Consider the following 22235-nt stretch of genomic DNA (forward strand, 5'->3'; position numbering starts at 1 on the left):
CATTCAGGTTTCAATAGCCTCATTTCTAGTCTGGTGCCATTTCTGTGCTCACTGGCACCATATCGGTTCAAAGCCAGACTTTCCAGATGCTGATCTGTTTTCGTATGTTTGGACTTGACCAATGAAACTTTTGTATAAAGTGGTAGTCTGTTACTATTAGGATTGTATATTTTAATAGGGAAATATCTATCCCCACCATCCTTGCTAGAATCACACGAAGGCCCATAGATTTAATATCATTTTTATTTCTTAAAAGGAAACAAAACATTTTAACAAAAACAATCAAGAAATCCATAGTAGCTTTCGTCATTGCATTTCAAATGTTTTTCTGCACAGCACACTTTTACGAAAAACACTGAAAAATGTTTGCAAAAATCCCCCAAACTGCCTTCGCTCCAATTGTTCCCAAAGGACCAGTCTGTTAGTTAGACGTGTTGGAGTCATGGCGGACACCCAGTTCAAATCATTGAGCATTCTCCAATTCCGTGCACATTTAGAACTAACAGTTACATCCTACGTGGTGTCTACATCACATTTAGAAGTAACGTTACATCCTACGTGGTGTCTACATCACATTTAGAAGTAACGTTACATCCTACGTGGTGTCTACATCACATTTAGAACTAACGTTTCATCCTACGTGGTGTCTACATCACATTTAGGACTTTAACGTTACATCCTACGTGGTGTCTACATCACATTTAGGACTTTAACGTTACATCCTACATCACATTTAGAACTAACGTTTCATCCTACGTGGTGTCTACATCACATTTAGAACTTTAACGTTACATCCTACATCACATTTAGAACTAACGTTTCATCCTACGTGGTGTCTACATCACATTTAGAACTTTAACGTTACATCCTACATCACATTTAGAACTTTAACGTTTCATCCTACGTGGTGTCTACATCACATTTAGGACTTTAACGTTACATCCTACATCAGCTCTGATTACGGGCAGGAAAACAACTAACCTAAAGTGTAAAAAGCTGCAGAGGCCAAACAGTTAAGACTAACCACCACTGAAACAACTTGGTTAAAAGGCGCGCGTTATATCACTACACTGATCATGAAGTCATGGGGACGACAGGTTCTGTGAACTACTTTCAGACTGGACTTGGCGATTTTAAGTGACTGAGACGCTGTTTGTTTACATGCTGCTGAATGCGGAACATGGTTAAATAATGGTTATGACTGGTCATTAATGAGAAAGATGATCTCCTGAACAAGACCTTACACAGTGATTATTTGGCAAAGTACAGTTACCTGACATACTGTGACTGGTGTTGTCACAGCTACTTCAATATACAGCCCGGTGTTGAGCAATAATGGCCTATTCTCCTTTAAAACAACTGATAGAGCTTGAACTTGTTGAGTCAACAAAATAGATTATGATACACATCACTTTTCTTATGCTAAATTCATCCTCTTAGTAATTGGTTCCATTACAAAATATTTGGAAGATAGAAAATACCTCTCGTTATTTTGAGCTTTAATGGATTTTCGCTAAAATGGGGTATAGAACCCTAATGCTGTGGACTAATAAATCACTTTTCTTACTCAGATAAACAAATATAACCGTGTATATGATAGGCAGCTCCATCACACTGCTCCATGCTTTTACTCTGTTTTCAATGTTACTCTTTTCTCGTCAGCAGTGTCAGGTAACTTGCGAATAGTACACGGACACACAACAATGTCTGGATTGGAACAGTAGGTAAAGAGACAGAATTAGGTTGTTTGTGAACATCATGGCTTTAAGAATGAGGAATGCATTGACTCTCAGAGCATAGAAAAGTGTAGTACGCTGCAGATAGCTGCTCGATTGTCATACAACAAAAGGTAAGTGATTTTGGTTTGTAGTAATACGTATTTTCTCTGTCTCACCATGCTTATACATTCAGACTGTTGGCTGTTAAATTTATCCGGTGTTTGTCTGTGTCATGTTCAGTGTTTTTCATTGACAGAAAGAGAATGACAATTTACTTACACTTCATAACGAATACATCCACCCTCCTATCGCATTAGATTGTCTAAACGGTGGTAGTTACCATGGTGAAGACTGCACTTATCCCCCCCCTAAAGCAGACTGGAATAGCAGTCATCGTTCAGGATTGTTAATAACCTGGTAAGGATTCCAGTTCTTCAAGGTTTACAGTGTGACTGGCGCAATAACTAGGATCCACCAGAACCATGTATTTAGAGAGATGGGACATTGAGGTTTCTGCATTGATGCCTTTACATGACACTATAACATTCTATGGCAGCCATGGTAGCTGTCCCCATTCACATGACATGGGGAATATTTAAACACCATGTCACTGTCTAGAATTTAGAACAATATTCAACATTCTATGGCAGCCATGTTAGCTGTCTCCATTCACATGACATGGGGAATATCTAAACACCATGTCACTGTCTAGAATTTAGAACAATATTCAACATTCTATGGCAGCCATGTTAGCTGTCTCCATTCACATGACATGGGGAATATTTAAACAACGCTATGTCACTGAATATCTAGAATTAGAAAGATATTTTACAACCTAACAGTTGGCCCAACTCTCTAAAGGCATGGCTCTAATATCCATCCACTTCTCACAAAACATCAAGTAAACGTCACATGACTCCTCACCCTTCGGAGGTCGTCAAGACTGTCAGGGCTCAACATTAACACTTGTCCGGGACAAGTAAAAATATATCACAAAAATCACTATCAAACAAGTGTCTCCCGTATGCGATGTTTTGCACTGTTCGCATCTGAGTAGAATTGTATTGCATTGACAGGCACGAGTGTGTGCACATTTGTTGATATTCCTTGCTAGTTTATTTTTATTTTTTTACCCAGTTATAGCTCATTTTGGTCAGCAAACAGTACGGTCATTAAAATCCTGGAAAAGTCATGGTGTGTGAATCACCTGCGTGTGTGAGCAGGCCCATGGACGGACAGACAGACATTATAGCAGCGAGGTAACCTTTAATAATGACAGACAACAGACTAAAACTACATAGCCAATTCAAAACATCTTGTTTAGCCTGGCTAGTTTTCTGTAACTAACTATTCAGCGTGCATTAATGTCATGTCACCGGCACTCCAGTGCAACATTGATGAACGGGTGCATTAGTAAAGCAATGCTACATAACCCTGTTGTAAAACCTATCAAGCGCTCAACATTGTGAGTTGAGAAATACATCTGACAGTTGGTGAGCTGGGATTCCCCCCTCTATTAAACATTGGCCATGTCATTCTGACAACGTTCAAAATATTATTAGAATAGCCTCATTGACAAATAACTCACACGCGGTCAAAAGATATCCCATATTTGTTACTTACTTTGCTTTGACGTAGTCTACCTTATTGGCAAAGGGAATTATTTTTACGAAGACAAAGTATTTGGTTGTAGTTGTAACGTTGCAATATTTTATAGGCTAAGGGTGGCCAACTATCCTCCAGGAGAGCCTTAAAAGGGGCAGTGTTTGTATTTTGAGACAGGCAAAGAAGCCAATAGATAGATGGTTTCCTACATTTTTTGTCTGATTCTCCATTTTATTTTGTAAAGTGGTTCCTTTCATCATACAATGATGTAAAAAATAGTGTTGCGGCCCATTATTTTTTTTTTTTTGGACAAGTAAAATGAAAAGTCTGTCCTACTTGTCCGAATGACAAGTGACTAAAATAAGTGAATGTCAAGCCCCAACTATGTGAGGAAAATAGAGTAAAATATCTAGACTAGATGCCCTATCGTAAAGGTGTTCATGGACCCAAAGGATGCAGCCTCGCACAGGACTAGTAATAAGGGCCCTTTTCAGCAAAGCCCCTAAAGTCTCTTCTCTCTAGAACAGGAAGGGGTGAATCAGTAGGATGGGATGAGGACGGGGGTGTTGGGTGGGTCAGGTTTAGGAGGATGGGCCAAGGTTAGGCTGACCCTCAAGGCCGCTCCAGGAACCAAATCTCATTCTGTCGGTTCGCCACCGCAGGGTTGGTGTAGCCGGCCACGATGAACGAGTCATTCACATGCATGGCAGGAGAGTCCAGCATTTCCGCCATGGCGCTGATCTCATTAATGATGGTCACCTCGTTTGTGGCGCCAGTGAAGGACCTGGAGGTTAGAACACAGGGCACATAGGAATCGAATGAGATTTGATTTCAAGTAAGGGAGGTGTGCGTTTGCAGGTGCAGGTCTAACACTGGAGTCATTATAACTTCCTTACTCTCATTCTGCTATGTAAATTCACTAGGCTTTTGAATAGAGACTCGATTTGAGATTGTCCAAAACAATATGCTAACTTAAAACAAAACTGTAGCCACTGTCATTTTTGGAAGAAGGATGCATCAACATGGTGGCTAGCATAAAAGTATTGGTGGCTAACCGACTGAAATAATGTCATTAACTTTAGCTAAATAGCCTCACGTGACTGACTTAATGTTTGTATCCAATCGAGTAGCTAGCTAGTTACGTACATGAAATTTGGTTCTGGGTTCCAGAAAACCAGCAAGCTAACTTCTTGACTAACTGTAGGCCGAAAAAAATGTGAAATTCACTCGTTTTACTAGAAACTGAACTTGTTTATGCCTCAAACTGACAGTGGTTCCAGTAATGATTACAATTTAAAAAGTTTATAATTCATCTACTTTCATATTGTATTGCCATAAAATTGACCAAGCAGAGCAAAATAATTCCAAACTCCTACCTTGTGTATACAATGGTGGCAGGCCATTCCTCAATGCTTATTTCAGTGTCAGAAGGCAGGGGTGGCTGGACTTGGTATTCTGTGGGCAGGTAGTAGGCCACAGTGACGTCCCTGGATAAGACAGAGTGGTTCTCGTCCGTACGGATCACAGTCAGGATAGGGATGGTCATACCCAGATAGCTACCTAAGGACAGGACATGGACAACCAAGAGTCAGGCGTCTGAACTAGACTTGGCTAAATGTAACGGATGTGAAACGGCTAGCTTAGTTAGCGGTGCGCGCTAAATAGCGTTTCAATCGGTGACGTCACTTGCTCTGAGACCTTGAAGTAGTGGTTCCCCTCGCTCTGCAAGGGCCGCGGCTTTTGTGGCGCGATGGGTAACAATGCTTCGTGGGTGACTGTTGATGTGTGCAGAGGGTCCCTGGTTCGCGCCGGGTATGGGCGAGGGGACGGTCTAAAGTTATACTGTTACATAAACAAGGATAATGTTCGAAGAATATAGGCCCAATGACTCCGATGAAGGCTGCTTTGGGCTCACCTGAGGAGTTCTGCTGGCAGATGTATCTCATGAGCTTCATGAAGCCGTAACAGATGCTCTGCTCGTAGGTGTCCTCATGAACCGTGATACACGCCCAGTGGGCCTTCTCATAGTGTCTCTTCTCATAGAGCATGTCTCCACACTGTGTACACACAAACAGAGCACTGGGTCACTACCTAAGCATTTAATAATGCCCAATGCAGTGTAACAACAACCACTTTGTTTCAGCATGTTAATAGATTCAGTCGTCAGTAGCTAGGTTTCCATTCAATTAGCGACAGAATTTCATGCAAATATTGTAAAATCTACATAAAATGAGCATTTCCCCCCAGGGATGTTTCCATCAAACATTATTTTTTTGCAGATAAAAGGCTGTGCGTGATGTTAAATTCCCATGTACCAAATACAAGTTTAAAATGGGTTTCCATCACATTTTCAACTCTACTGATGGGTCTGGGATTTGTTGATTGACACAGACATTAAAAGATAACACATCTCTCCTTTGTTTAACACTCCAGCCAAACCCTAACTTGAGGAAATCAGACCATTTAAAAAAAAATACTTTCACCAAGTGACTAGGAGGCTTATTGAATTGGCTGAGGGGATTGCCTCTTCCCCATCCAAAATAAAATGGCAATCCCAGTCATATCAGCTTTCATCATATTGTAAACACAACTAGTCAGCCTTGGTGTCAGGTCTCAACAGAAACAGCTGTCAGTGACAGTGGAAATGCGTTGGCGCTGCGACCAGGATTTTAAACCACAAGTGGTATTCAGTCCTTGGGGAAAATACGGAACGTAATCAGTTCTCAGATAACAAAATTAAGTTGCCATTTTAGTCATCCCCTTCATTACCATCAACCTTTATGTATAGGCGGTGGAGGAAAGCATCATTATCATACTCCTTCTCATGTCCTATTTTTTATTTTTTTTATTTTAATGGCCAGATCAGAGCTACGAGGGTTGTCCATACCTCACTTCAAATGCAGATGGTGCTTTCTCCTTGAAACATAAAATCGCAATTACCACTATCAAATGGGTATCACAGGAACCAAATTGTGTGACTTTGATGTGCAACAACTATCAGCTGGAGAGAAACTTTGCATGCAGACAAGTGGGGAAAGATGAAATGCGAGTTGGGCGATTTTTCTTTTTCCAGCATTTCATATTAGCTCTATGTAAGTAAAAAGAACAGCTATGCGGGATGAATTTATCATAGTTTATTGTTAGAGTACAAACATTTGATTTTTTTGTATGTAAACATTTATAAAAATGTACATTTTTTAGATTATCCCTAGCCCAAGATGTACTCTCAAGGAGCCTACCATTACAATACTCCTTAGGGATAGCCTCCTTTTTTCCCAATTTTCAACCTAAATGACATACCCAAATCTAACTGCCTGTAGCTCAGGCCCTGATACCATTTGAAAGGAAACACTTTCAAGTTTGTGGAAATTTGAATTGAATGTAGGAGAATAACAAACAATAGATCTGGTAGAAAAAAAGGAAAAAAAAACGGTCCTTTTCTACCACCATCTTTGTAATGCAAGAGAAAGGTCATAATTCTAGCCAACAGTCTGGTTGTAATTCCGATAGCAGGGTATGTGCAAAATTTCAGATGACTAACTTGACTTATGAGTGAACAACAAGACTTTGTGTAAAGCCTAGCTCATTGGCTATCTAGCTAGCTTTGTTTGACGAGGATACAGTCGTTCAAGTAATGGCCGCTCGCGTCATCTGCGTGCCATGAAGGCGTCGCTCTCTGACCAAATATGGTGTGCTATAGGACATGCTACACCCCTAATTAAAAATAGTGAAGTCTTGTTACCTTCTAGGATCTCTGAGGAATAGATAAACGTGATTAGACTCATTGAAACAACGTTTAGGGTGAGATTTATTTTCTTTGCAAATTGAACGAGTGGAAATACAAAATCAAACATGCATGCTATATGGACCTTCAGGTTATCTCTGGGACCCTTTAGATGATAAACCAGAGCAAGATTTCAGAATGTAAGTACAAATTTCACCTTCAGAGGTGAATTTATCAAACCTATCGCATTGTGTTTTGTTAAGAGCTCTCAAACAATAGCATGGCATTTTTTCTCAGTAATAGCTATTGTAAATTGGACAGTGCAGTTATATTAACAAGAATTTAAGCTTTCAGCCGATATAAGACTTACGTGTAGTACCGACATTTGTTGTTTCTCTAAAATCTGAGATTTTGACACAACGCGCTGCATGATTTACAACTGTCCTGTTGACGGAACGCCGATCCTTCAGAAGATTTATTAAGGACCAAAAGGATGTTCAGAGGTAGACTGGCTCTGGGATCCAAAACAGACAAACACTCCCTCTAAAAATAAATTGATTCCAAATTGCGATACGGTTCTTGAAACAATGCCCTCTACTTTCATAAATGCTAAATAAATATTACACTTATTGTTTTAACTGACGTGATCACAGTTTCAGCAGACAGTAACGCTTTTCTGCTGGCCTTTTTCAGTTACACAAATGTTTGGCGCATGCTAGATAGCTAATTTGCACAGGTGGTCCCTCTGTCTTCCGTAAACACACACTGTAACATGGAGATATGGCTGTGTGGGAACTCTATAAAAAAAGAGGTATCAATGTAACCTTTTGTTTTTCTGAAACCGATCTGTCGCTGATAAGTTAGAGAAGGTCCTTATGCTTCCAAAACCATCCTGCAAGTGATGCATGTTAATGTTGAGACCGAGCGTTGGGGCTCTTAACAAAACTCCCCTGTACAGAAGACGCCTTTGTCCAATGTAATGAATCAGGAGTCATGAGCCATGGCTAGATTATCACCTTGGCTAAAATGCCCAGTTTGGGCCTAAAAAAAATGTTGGGATTAATTTATAAGGAAGTTTTTATTGGCCATCATCTCCTTCCAGAAGAGGAAGAATCCCTGACTGTCTAGTGATGTCCTTGTCTGATTTTGACCCTGTATGAAGGTTGCTAACAAGCAAAACAGCATGATCTTTACACAGGTGCATCTTGTGCTGTAGAGAATAAAAGGCCACTCTAAAATGTGCAGTTTCGTCACAACATAATGCCACAGATGTCGAGTTGAGTGAGCGTGCAATTGGCATGCTGACTGCAGGAATATCCACCAGAGCTGTTGCCAGAGAATTTAATGTTACATTTCTCCACTATAAGCCACCTCCAATGTCGTTTTAGAGAATTTGCCAGCGTGTCCAACCGGCTTCACAACGGCAGACCACGTGTATGGCATTGTGTGGGCGAGGGTTAAGGTATGGGAAGGCATAAGCTCCAGACAACAAACACAAATGCATTTTAATCGATGACAATTGAATGCACAAAAATTCCGTGACGAGATCCTGAGGCCCATTTTTTTTTTCTATATCTGTGACCAACAGCTGCATAGATGTCATGGGAAATTCATAGATTCGGGCCTAATGATTATATTAATATGAACTGTAACTCAGTTTTAAAAAAAATGTGTTGCGTTTATATTTTTGTTCAGTATAGTTAGTGTTTCTGAGCTAGGCCTTTGCACATGCATTTCAGTACAGTCCAGTATTACTCTGGTATATGGAAATGTGTTCCTGAAACAAAGGGACATCAGCTCATGAACAGTTCCCCTTGGAGGCCAAACTGAAAGGGATCCTAAAATGAAGTTAAAAGAAAAGGGTGAAAAAAAGTTGTTCACCCAGGTGACACGCATCCTCCTGGACTGTGATGCATTGAAACAAACAGCTAACTCCAGTTTAAGGAAGCCCAGTTTAACACAGCACAGAAAGAGAAAACACTGATCCGTTAAGGTTAAGCTCTAAAGCCAAGTCTACGTGTGTGTTAATCTGTTTCTGCTTTTAGAGTACGGTAGACCCTAAATCCAGTGTAAAAAAAAACATGACTTTCTTGTTGTCACACTAGAAGAGTTGCAGGAGGAACTGGTTTGCGTGCCTCTTCAAGCGGCTCCGCCACAGGCAGAGGATTCTGATCGTAACGGATGGTCAGGGTATGCTTGCCTCCACCTCATCGCCAGAACTGCAAGGTGAAAAGGCAAAAATGCTTTTAAAATGAATACTATCAGCTCTACAGCTTCTATTCCAAATACAGGCCATGCAAATTAATACTTGGGAGTACCTTTTCTGTTAGTGAAACTCTGACAAACTCTACATACAGTCCATGCAAGTTAATAGAGTAGACGGGGCAGAAACTGAGTATTCATTGTGAAAGATTGTAATTGGGAACTTGACAGGTTAAACCAAATACCTCAAACCCACGAAAAACACTAATGAAGTTCAGATAGCAAGTCTATACCTGAGCATGATTTGGCAAGCCGGGCCCTCATCCAGTGAGTCAATGCGCATATATATAGATAAGGTTAGGTTACATAAATCGACAATGAACTATTGAAAAATTACAGAAAAGATGCATGTCATAATAGACAACTACCTTAGCTCATCTGCCTCCCTGCCATGACGGGCAACACAGGAAAAATACATTACGGTTGATTTAAGAAGTCTACCTAGTTTCGGGGTAAACATACGCTAGATAGGCCTACCCTGCAGCTTTTCTGATGATGGTCCTCCTACCAGGCTTTGGAGTGGACGTCCAGGTTAACACAGTCTGCACAACCTGCTCCCTTGGAATCACTTTCCCACATATTGTATTTTAAAATGAGTCCACAAAGTGCTTTGAAATATTAATCCACTGTAGTTGTCAAGCTTCAGAACTAGCTATATTGGTAAGATGCAAAGCTAGCTACTAAGTTGGCCATCGTTAGCCATTCTCAGCTAACTGGTGGCAGTGTTAGCCTAGCTGGCTAGCTAGCTAAGCAGCAACGTTAACAATCTTACCTTCAAAGTGTGTCCCGACATCAATTTTATTTTTCGCCACCCATTGGCGTTGTAGCGCAGGATCTTTGTGGAAACAGTGGAAAGTTAATTCGACATGACTCCCTCCTTTGTAGGAGTTACATCCAGGGACGCAGCAGTATGACATGTTTGACTGCGTTGCCTAGGTTTCTGGTCTCGGTTTCCCCCACTAGCCTCATTTTAGTGCAGCCGGAAGTGACGTGTTGTGGTGTGTGAATTAAGCGAATAGGACCACACATTTTACAATGAGTCTTAGTAAGGGTTGGGTGGTATCCAGATTTTTTTTTTATACGGTATAACACAAGGGCTGCCATTTTGTTCCAATCTAAAAATGAACAATTATGCTAACAAAATACTAAAAAATTCCCATAGCAGATGCTAGCTAAATGCTAATAAGCACAAGCGAACAAATTGCAAGGTTGTCTAACCCAGCTCATAAAGTTTGACAACTTTCTCAAAAGGTTACTCAGTTTGCTGCACGCAAAAAAAACAAATATTAGACAGTAGGAATCTTGATTACAGGAGAGGATTGATCCGGCTCTGCTGTAACCAAGAAGCTTTAAATTGCAAGTAAGTAAACCAAATGCAGAGCATTTACTTGGCACATCCTAGATAATGAAAATCATTACGTTGGTATTCCAAAATACCCCGAGATACGGTATTCCGCCCAACGTCTTGTTGCGTGGCCGGCAGAGTAGACATTGGTTCGTTGGTGAATGAGTCCATCATAGACTTGCCTTTTCCTTACGCGCGATGAGGGTGAAGGGCACGTGCTCCCGGTCGTGTTGGCCATTGTTGTTGCTGGTAATCTGCTGGATGGGCTCAGCCATGTCTGTTTTGGTGAGAAAAACAAAAATAATGGGTTAATTTCTATTGAGTTAAATCAAGAGGTTCAGGTAGGGTCGCCGTAGTCTGGAAACCTCACAGGTTTGGGGAATTCTGCGACCCTACCTTCAAGTACAACAACATGTCAGTCTATACCCGGTTGTATGCTTGTTGACAATGCTTTAGTCCTACTAACTAAACAATATGTTCTTACATTTCCTGACTTGGGCTCTATAGATTCAGGAAAAACTGGTATTATCTTCCAACCTGCCTAATAGAGGTCAAACTAGTCAAGGCAAATGTAGACCCCTGTGGCATGGCTGAAGTACAAGAAGTCTTGGTTTCCTCTTGCAGTCGATAGACGATAGTGTTCAGTCTAAAGACTATACATAGTGTTACAGCTCCTCCAATAACTCATGACTAGCCAGCTTCTCCTGGCGATGGCGTGAGAAAGGCTTTGTCATGTCAGCCAGGGCACAGTGCCAGTTTGTCAGTGCTCATAAATGTCACTCTGGTAGAGGGGAGGGATGCCAAGCTGCCCAAGGTAGACACACACAGCCAACAGTATGCCATTAAATTACTCTACTGCACTATTTCTCTGTAAACACAGCAAGCAACAACTTCACCTCTTCAATTTTAATAATGACAAATTCCATTGACTTTCCTCCCCGTTATATCTGTCGTCAAGGGGCTTTGTTCTCTAGCTGCCCACCTCTCCCATTCAGCAGGACTACTAATGAATGTACGCTATACTTCCTTGGCATTGAATACCAACTGGACAAATATCGGTTCTCCTTTGGCCCTGCTATTTAGTCGGTCACACCATGTCCATTTCTGGCTGCAGTAGGCATTACCCACACTGATACCAAACAGAGCCATTATGAATGTATGAATAATAGTTATTAAAAATACCCTGGAATCCAAGGATGGGAAACCATAGTACCATTTTTTTTTTTTTAATCTTATTTTATTTACATTTGGTCAAGTTTCAACCTCTGGTATCATATAAACACACATAAAAATGCATAGAATTGCAGGAAATTAACTTAAAACGGTAACATGGGTTGCAAGGTGGGGCTTTGTTACTAGGCCGATAAATTACATTACCCATTTGGACCTTTGCGACCTAGGAAATTTGTGCGACCGGACCTTCTCAAATAGTACTGGAGTACTCCTGCACTATACTACCATCAGTATCTGACTCAGTCTCACTAGCCTGGATCTAGGGCGGGGGTGCTGAACATATGACCTACAGGGTGTCAAACCTCCAGCCCATGAGGGGATAAGAAACTAACTCAAAACTAAAAATCTGAGATTATTATTTACACATCTTAGAGTAGTCAGAACATTCTTGCAAAACAGAAGACTAGCAGACCAGATATATCTGGGGATTAGCACCATTGCTAAATGTCTAGACAAATGATTCAAGTGCTGTTTTGTGTATTTGTTGATGCATTGTTTGTCCAATTGCTGAGTCGTACTAAGTTCTTGGGATCAGATCGGAATGTCAACATAACAACTGTAACAATGGCTCTAGGGAAATCCACATCTAGATGGCCCATTTTTATTATGGCTGACGTTGGTCTGTTTATGGAGCCTGAAGTTGAGGTATGCTACATGCACCCTTGTACTGGCTTATCGGAGCTGACGGTGCCATCGACACCTGAATATTCTACTATCAGGGCTATATTAAAATGCTTCTTATTTACTGTAACAATTGTAACCAGCCTAATTGAAAGCAGCACAATAGGGATTTAGAAGGATTATTCACACTATCAGATTAGGACAATTCCACAATAAGAGTGACAGACTCGGACACAAAGTTTTTTGCCATTACGGTTCAAGTAAATGTTGTTGTAAACTTTTCAGTGGAAATTGTTACAAGTAGTCCTTGTGCATAGATTTGTATGGTTTGTTTGACTTTGCAATCATTGGTTTTTGATCAAAAGTTTGGACACCTCATTCAAAAACATATTTATTTTTACTTCTATTTTCTACATTGTAGAATAATAGTGAAGACCTAACTATGAAATAACACTTATGGAAACATGTAGTAACCAAAGTGTTAAAATGTTATATTGTTCCAATAGCCACTATTTGCCTTTGACAGCTTTGCACACTCTCAGTATTCTCTCAACCAGCTTCATGAGGTAGTCCCCTGGAATGCATTTCAATTAACAGGTGTGCCTTAAGTTAAGAAGGAAAGAAATTTCACAAATTAATGCATTGGAGCCAATCAGTTGTGTTGTGACAAGTTAGGGGTGGTATACAGAATATAGCCCTTTTTGGTAAAAGACCAAGTCCATATTATGGCACGAACTGCTCAAATAAGCAAAGACAACCGACAATCCATCATTACCTTACGACATGAAGGTCAGTCAATATGGAAAATTTCAAGCACTTTGAAACATTCTTCAAGTGCGGTTTCAAAAACCATCAAGCGCTATGATGAAACTGGCTCTCATGAGGACCGCCACAGGAAGACCCAGAGTTACCACTGCTGCAGAGAATACATTCATTTAAGTTACCAGCCTCAGAAATTTCAGCCCAAATACATGCTTCAGAGTTCAAGTAACAAACACATCTCAACGTCACCTGTTCAGAGCGGTGGTGTGAGTCGGGCCTTCATGGTCGAATTGCTGTAAAGAAACCACTACTAAAAGGACACCATTGAACATGAACGGATGATCTGTGCATGTGTTTTTCCCACCGTGAAGCTCAGAGAAGGAGGTGTTATGGTGTGGGGGTGCTTTGCTGGTGACACGGTCTGGGATTTATTTAGAATTCAAGGTACACTTAACCAGCATGGCTATCGCTGCAGAATGCTGTGGTACGCCATCTCATCTGGTTTGGGCCTAGTAGGACTATCATTTGTTTTTCAACAGGACAATGACCCAACACACCTCCAGGCTGTGTAAGGGCTATTTGACCAAGAAGGAGAGTGATGGAGTGCTGCATCAGATGACCTGGCCTCCACAATTCCCCGACCTCAACCAAATTGAGATGGTTTGGGATGAGTCGGACCGGAGAGTGATGGTAAAGCTGCCAACAAGTGCTCAGCATATGTGGGAGCTCCTTCAAGACTGTTGGGAAAGCATTCATGAAGCTGGTTGAGAGAATGCCAAGAGTGTGCAAAGCTGTCAACAAGGCAAATGGTGGCTAATTGAAGAATCTCATATTTTAATTTGTTTAACACTTTTTTTGGTTACTACATGATTCCATGTGTTATTTAATAGTGCTGAAAATAGTAAAAATAAAGAAAAACCCTTGAATGAGTAGGCATTCTAAAACCTTTGGCCGGTAGTGTATTTTAAAGCGAAAAATCTGAGTCATTGTCACTCTGTTACCATGGAAATGTATGAAGAGGGATTGATCACATACTAGTGCTAGGATATAGCCTAAAACGGTATATATATAGCCTAACCTTTAATCAGAAAGGTCAATAAGCATAATATTTCACTTTGTAGGTGTAAAGTTGAGCAAATCAAAATGCAGTCAGTGTTTTGCTAGGGCGGTAGTGACAATGGCCACAGTCCGTGTTGTACTTGGGTGGTAGTGACAATGGACACAAGGCGATGGTACTAAATTAACTAAACCTTGAACCTTGCTTCACAGCCCACGAGAGGCAGGGAGGGTGAGCAAAGAGGTTAACCAACACAGTATTTTAGGACCGGATTTATTAGCCCAAGCTTTCCCTCAAACAGAGCAGGCTAAGCTATAGCTAATCCGTTGAGTCAGAATGCCCCAATGATGGCTCCATGCAATTAGTTAGTCTGAGAAGAGAGAGGGAACAAGCGGGAGCCCCAGACCCAGTCTAACCAGAACTCATTAAGCAGCATACCCTAGAACATCATTCATCAGTCCTCGTCACTCAATGTTCAGCAGCCTACACCAACCAAAATAGCATTAATTTCTACCCTGTGGCTCTGACACTAGCCTACTTCAACTCAACTAGGGAGGTGCTGTGGATTTGTCCAATAACAACCATATGTTTTACTAGTGTGTCCTGCTGAACATACTGGACTCCAGCGAAAACCTAGTATCTACACTGAACAAAAAATATAAAACGCAACAATTTCAAATATTTCAGAGTTACAGTTCATAAGGAAATCAGTCAATTTAAATAAATTAGGCCCTAATCTATGAATTTCACATCACTGGGAATACAGACATCCGTTGGTCACATACTTACAAAAATAACAGATAGGGGGTGTGAATGAGAAACCTGTCAGTGTCTGTTGTGACCATTTGCCTTTTATACACATCTCCGTCACATAGAGTTGATCTGACTGTTCATTGTGGCCTGTGAATTGTTGTCCCACTCCTCTTCAATGGCTGTGTGAAGTTGCTGAATATTGGTGGGAACTCAATCCAGAGCATTCCAAACATGCTCAATGGGTGACATTAAATTTCCCATTTACATGGGTTATTATAAATTAATGAATTATGGTGCTTAGAACTAGGGCTGGGACGAAACCAGTATTGCAATACTCGTTGGGACATTTTCAGCTTCCAGGAATTGTGTACAGATCCTTGTGACATAGGTCTGTGCATTATCATGTTGAAACATGAGGTGATGAAGCAGATGATTGTCGTACCAATGGGCCTCAGGATCTCATCACGGTATCTCTGTGCATTCAAATTGCCATAGATAAAATGCAAATTGTTAGATGTCCGTAGCTTATGCCTACCCATACCAAAACCCCACCACCACAATGGGACACTGATGTCAAAGTTGTGAAGAGCAAACCCTTCACCCACACACTGCCATATACGCTGTCTGCCAGGTACAGTTGAAACCAGGATTAATCTGTGAAGAGCACACTTCTCCAGCGGCCATCGAAGGTGAGCATTTGCCCACTGAAGTCGGTTACGACACCGAACTGCAGTCAGGTCAAGACCCTGGTGAGGACGACGCGCACGCAGATGATCTTCCCGGTGATGGTTTCTGACAGTTTGCGCAGAAATTCTTACGTTTTGCAAACCTGCAGTTTTCATCAGCTGTCTGGTTGGCTGGTCTCAGATGATCCCACAGGTGAAGATGCTGGATGTCAAGATACTGGGCTGGTGCAGTTACAAGTGGTCTGCGGTTGTGAGGCTGGTTGGACGTACTGCCAAATTCTCTAAAACAACGGAGGTGGCTTATGGTTGAGAATTAACATTAAATTCTCTGGCAACAGCTCTGGTGGACATTCCTGCAGTCAGCATGCCAATTGCATGCTGCCTCAAAACCTCAGACATCTGTGGCATTGTGTTGTGTGACAAAACTGCACATTTTAGAAAGTCCTTCTATTGTCCCCAGCACAAGGTGCATCTGTGTAATGATCATGCTGTTTAATCAGCTTTTTGATATGCCACACCTGTCAGGTGGATGGATTATTTTGGCAAAGGAAAAATGCTCACTATCAGGGATGTAAACAAATTTGTGGCCAACATTTGAGAGAAATAAGCTTTTTGGAAATTTGGGGATCTTTTATTTCAGCTCATGAAACCAACACTTTACATGTTGCATTTATATTTTTGTTCAGTTTCTTGAACACCATTAGTACTAGTAAGGCTCAGAGGTTGAGACTTTACTCTGGGGACAGCTGCATAGACAACACAGTCTGGGTGTACCTTTTTCAGTCCTCTGCTGCGGCTGGCCGCCTGATGCACACCCAGTCTGCATTCCAGAGGCCCTAGAATTAGGTCAGGTACAACTGGCCTCCGTTTCCACTCTGCACCGGGCAGAGGCATTCTGGGTGCAAATCTGGTCGCAGTTCAACTAGCCAGCCAGACTGTACGTGTATGTACATTCAGTCCGCTGCAATCTGCATTCTAGCCTTAGGGTTAATTGGGTCACTCAGTGTTGCCTCTTGTTAACCTCGGGCAGGGGCTTTAAATTCAGGCCAAAATATTCACATTCTCCATGGTAAAATTGTAAACATAAGTGTCTTATTTTAACCTGGGGGTTTTGAATGTCATTTTTCAGCCGATTCCGTATTCTGGAATGTATAGGTTATAATTTTCCCCCAGAGGTAGGGTAGGAAACAGTTAAGCTATTTACAGAGCCTGAAACATTGCTTTCAATATTTATTTCCTTTAACGAGGAAGTAAGTTCAATATTTCAATTGTTTATGCTTTCAGTTAGTGTTTAAAGTAGGGCTGTGGCAATACCAGTATCGCAAATAAAATGTAAAACACGAAGCAGACCAAACCCTATTGTCCTTTAAAAAAACTACGGCTTGGAAAATAAATATATGTGACTCTGGATGACAACATAATTGTTTTTTTTCCAACATTATGGCTGTTTTCCTAAAGAAGTGAAATCTGCACGTTTGGTTATTTTGCCACAATACTAACGAGTATCATTCCGGCCCTAGTTGTAAGTACCATAATCCAGTCGTTCATTTACAGTGGCGACAACTTATTTAGGGCAGATGGGGATTGCCTGTTTTGCATGTTATTTTGGCATTAATGCAAGTCACATACCAGTTTGCAAACAAAGTTTAAATAAATAAATAAATAAATATTATATATATATATATATATATATATATATATATATAATGGAGTTAATAAAGCCACATACAAATATGGTCTCTTTTGTTTTCTTGTGTAAGGCAGCTCCAAAATGCAGATGTTTCAGCCTAGCTCAGTGGTTTGTGGGGCAAGCCAGCAGAAAATAGGAGCGTTGTTCCGTGATTGGCTTAGTGTTCTATCACTCATGGTGACACTACGTCACGGCCAAGTAGTAAGGGTAGACATCGAAAATTCAAGTCCTTTGGCTCCTGCCACAGAGTTGCATTAGTAGTGCCCTTCCAAGAAGGCTCAAGGTCATTGGCCACAGATAAAATGACATCAAATCACATATCTACAGTAGCTTTACTTGGACAGATCACATCAACATTTTACTTTCAAAATCTTAGCTAGCAGTCATCATCATGAATCAATTCGACAATCTACTGGCAAATCCTTTTTAATCCTTGTCATATGAAGACAAATAATGAAGAGAAATTATAGATAAGAAGTATCGGTGCTCATCGACCATTGGACATAAACATTACACAACTAGTTGGGAAGGAATCGTGACAGTGGCTAACTGCAAGCATTGCAACTGGGAAGTTGGGAATAAACGAGCTCAGACTGAGAAAAAAAATCCACATCAGAATTATAAATCCAGCCTCTTTCTTTCTTTAATGACAAAATTTTGCCCACGAAGGACCGCGGCACCACCTTCCTGTTCAAGTGAGCACATCACAACAAGGTGAGTCCAAAAGTGTGTTATATGCTGCTGCATAAATGATGTAATATGCCAGGGAGATGGTATTACTTTCTTAGCTACAGTATACATAAGTGTATGTTGTGTAATAAGCTGTTAGTAGCCCATGTGCCTCACCCTAATACTTTTGTCTGTTTTCACCTCATGTTACTATTCTGACTCTGTGGTGCACATGTAGCCTTTAACCTCTTTTTGAAAAATGTAATCATTGAATATTGTAAGAGCTTTCATTGCCTGCTTATATCCCCCTTTTATTTATCCTACAGTTCTGACTTGGTGTACAGGTTTTTTTTTAAACCCCACTAAGAATGGCCCATGTTCTGAATTCTGTCGCTGTTCATTTCAAAAGTGCTTAACAAAGTTATTGACTGCATCCGTCCTGGCTCGCTCATTAATGTCTTAATCAAAATTACGGATTGCCTTTTATCCACTTGTCGGCCCCTTATGCCATAGTTTGTACATCTCAATTGTCAGAAAGCACATTTGTTTAAGCAAATCAGCCATATCAGCTATGTTTTTTTATAAAGGCAGTAAATGAGGCTGATTGAACTGTTTCGCTGCCAGACAAATCTCAGCTGATAGCCAGGTGTAGTAGTGGTAAGACTCTGCTGTTGGGACAGCTTTATGTCGGCCCTAACAGTTTGTGGGCACCGTTTGTCACCGTTATAGAGCAATTAATGTAGTGTGTAGTGACTTTGCTGGCATTCACACTTTTTATATTTTTTGCCCCACCAAGATTTACATTCTAAAATAACCACTGTTCATTTATAGTAACCAAGGCTCCTCATGTAATGGGAAACGGGTCCACAACTACCCTTGCATTGTAGTTTAATTGGTTTTCCTCTAATCTCTCGTGGACAACTTTTATTTTTTTTTATTTAACTAGACAGTTAAAGAGAAATTCTCATTTTACAATGACTCCCTACCCCGGCAAAACCCTGCCCTAACCCGGAAGACGCTGGGGCAATTGTTCGCCGCCCTATGCAATGGTTGTGATACAGCCCAGGATCGAACCAGGGTCTGTAGTGACGTCTCTAGCACTGAGATGCAGTGCCTTAGATCGCTGTGCCACCCCAGGCGCCCCTACGTAACATAAAACTGGCATCGGTCAACAGATTGGGATGCGAATGACATCTTTGATTCCGATGTGCAGATTTTTCCTCATTGATCATTTTGACAAGTCTCGATTTCCCAGGTGTTATCATCCAGTCTTTGTACTAATTTTTTTTTTGACAGAGTGGAATGTTAGCTAAACAGACTGGTACCCATGCTACCGATTAATGGGGCTTTAAAAGGTGCAATATGAAGAAAAAGCTCTGCCATTTCCCAGTTACTAAAATTGTAATAGTTCCCCGAATTTCATAAGTGACAAAACAAGCAATCATTGTACCATTAAGCCACTGAAATATTTTCAATAACCAAAAATCTTGGTATTTTCAGCTGGTGTACAAAACCGAAAGTAAAAAGACACAAAAAACTAAACTTAACAGGAAGCATCAAATAGAATAGTGCACAAATAACAGATCTACTGCTTCTTTGACTGGCTTTCAATGAAAATGACAGATCTAACTCACATTTCTATGTGAATTTGGTCGGGTCACCCACAAAAAGTGACATCACGGACAAGTCAGTTAAAGAAGAAAGCACATGTATCTTAGGAGGCTACAAATACATGAAGCCCCTAATTCTCACGTCAGTCACTAAGACCATTATTCACAGCCTAGGATTTCCATTAAATTAAGTACATTCTGTTAAATCAATTGGAGTACACATTGTGACTAACCAAGATAGTACCGTATGAGTCACTGTATACATGCATGTTTGCACTCTTGGTGTGAAAGTGTCTAATATTTGCGCTCGGTGTGATACGACGTATGCAGTTTCTTGGCTGGTGTACAGCAATTACCTACAATGCACTGTAACCGTTTGTTTTGACAGCCGTCAGCATTGACCGACTGTGGGATCGAAAATGATTTAATATTGTCACTGGGTGCCTACTAGTGAAACAAGTATACTTTGTTTGTGTGAGCGAATGACAATGTCTGGCACCCTGAAGACCCCGACTCCCTGAATAGTTCTAGTTCGACCTGGTTGGCTGATCTGATCTCAATCGCAAAAAAATAGAACAATCGATGAAACGAGAAATAAAAAACAAAGTAGCCAAGATTGCACTTTGTTGTCACAACCAGTGTGAACCGTTTTGTTTATACTGTCTATACAAAGTCACAAGCGAATTGCCCATTCAAAACCCGTATTACTTTCTCAATTTGAAATGTACAGTGAGTGTGTGTGCACTTAATACCAAATGCTTTACCTCGAGGCACTTCCACTTGGTGTCCCCGTGCGGCGTCCTGCCAGTAGCGCAGCAATCCGTCTTGTTGCTCTTCGTCCTCGATCGTCTCACCCGCCTCTTCCAGACTCCCAGTGCCCGAATCTGACAGCTGGTCTTCCGAAAAAGATTCCAGGTCCTCTAGCGTGATCATACCATTTGAGGAATCGTCGCCGCCTCCACCGATACCGTCAAGCCCACCACCGCCATTCATACGACAATTACCTGTCTCCATTCTCCACTATTGGAACAGCTATCTAGATATAAAAGTACTGCAAAGCAAATGTGTACAGTAGGACTACTGTTGTGTCTAAATAAAGACCGCTGTTGGTGGTAGTTCAGAGAGCGTTGCGGTAAATTCTGACTCAGGTAAAAATTCGAATTAGGAAAACTTTAGGGCCATTTTTGCTCTAATCTTGACGTTTATTCCGACGCATTAAGCCATGTTCTTTTCCTTATACAACTGTGCAACCTATATTATATTTACAGAAACCATTTCAAACCTGTATATAACTGTTAACTCGTCGAAGACGGCAAAACAAATACCTAGCAAGTCCATGCGCGACGTGTTCCGTGGACTGTAATAAACTTGATGTTTATAAGACATGACCGACACCGGGCCACTCCTCCCACCGCAATACGGGATGCGAACTTTCCTTTCGTAGGATAGCGGAGGGAAAGTCTCTATTATCCGTCGGATGATTGGTTGAGCCTTATTGGGGGGCGTGCCATCACTACTAGCGTTTACCAAAACAAAACAATGGCGTATAATTTCTCTTCCTGGGACAGGGTTGCCATGTTCGTGTTTTCTTACAATTTGCCTATTTTGAAAACTATGTCGCGGGTGAAAATGTATTTATTGGTCACGGGTTGCAGGTTATTGGGCTACTAAGTTTCACTGTGGCCGGCATGGCATTTCTCTTTTATATATATTTCACTGTGACCTGCTGCTGCTGACTATCAGGCAGTGAGGCCGGCTGTTGCTGAGTGAGTGGTGTGGAGGGACGGAGAGGTGTATGTTGAGAGAGCACTGCAGCATAGTCCACTATTGGCTGACACACATGAGTGAGAGGAGACCGAGCAGCACACACTGTGAACTTTTTACCAGTTGTAGGTAGGCTAATCCACTATTCATTACTCGCGAGTGGACATTTGAAATGGAAATTGTGGAACTCCCTTGCATTCTCTTATGGGGAAAGAGAACTCAATGAAACTGACATTAAATGTAGAGACTTATGTACTTTCCTTTGTTGGCCATCAAGTAGCCTATTAATTTTGTTTTAAATCCGGTAAACAGTAAATTACGTACAAATGTTTTGCACATAAATCAGAGCCAGATGGTGTTCGTTTTCAGTAACTGGGAGAAGTGCAGACCCTAGTGTATATCAGATTTTCCAACCCAGTAGGGCCTGACTCATAAAAGAGTAGGCCTACTTGTTTTGTTGCAGGCGATTGTTACTGTTAATAGTGGATAATATCATGAAATTCTACATGTTCTCATGGTAATATAAGGCAAACTTCTGTTTCAAAATTAACTCACTAATTATATACTTTCAACATAGATAAAAGGCAGAAATTCACTCCAAATTATCTTGCACATTTTGTGACAGATATTTGTATTTATTATTTATTTTAATTTCACCTTTATTTAACCAGGTAGGCCAGTTGAGAACACCTTTATTTAACCAGGTAGGCCAGTTGAGAACACCTTTATTTAACCA

At 41.0% G+C, this 22235-nt stretch overlaps 1 protein-coding gene across 1 annotated transcript; it reads right to left on the minus strand.

Annotated features, from left to right (window-relative positions):
• Positions 1–226: 226 nt before the first annotated feature.
• On the minus strand, positions 227–21169 carry LOC139375393 (heme-binding protein 1-like). Its single transcript, XM_071117134.1, has 5 exons — positions 20500–21169; positions 10837–10931; positions 5239–5380; positions 4700–4883; positions 227–4107 (listed from the first exon to the last, which is right to left on the minus strand). Exons 1-5 carry the CDS (start codon positions 20747–20749, stop codon positions 3936–3938), a joined length of 843 nt encoding a protein of 280 aa, XP_070973235.1. The 5' UTR covers positions 20750–21169; the 3' UTR covers positions 227–3935.
• Between the last annotated feature and the right edge of the window lie 1066 nt (positions 21170–22235).

Source organism: Oncorhynchus clarkii, chromosome 19, assembly GCF_045791955.1.
Source record: "Oncorhynchus clarkii lewisi isolate Uvic-CL-2024 chromosome 19, UVic_Ocla_1.0, whole genome shotgun sequence".
Lineage (NCBI taxonomy): Eukaryota > Metazoa > Chordata > Actinopteri > Salmoniformes > Salmonidae > Oncorhynchus > Oncorhynchus clarkii.

Bases quoted from the DNA above. Each gene is read 5' to 3' on its own strand.
- LOC139375393 (XM_071117134.1), bottom strand. From the start codon at position 20,749: ATGGAGACAGGTAATTGTCGTATGAATGGCGGTGGTGGGCTTGACGGT. The intron at 5,381-10,836 runs GCAAGTCTATGA...GTGTGTACACAG, and splicing joins TCATCGCGCGTAAGGAAAAG to TGTGGAGACATGCTCTATGA. The intron at 4,108-4,699 runs GTAGGAGTTTGG...TCTAACCTCCAG, and splicing joins GCCACCATTGTATACACAAG to GTCCTTCACTGGCGCCACAA.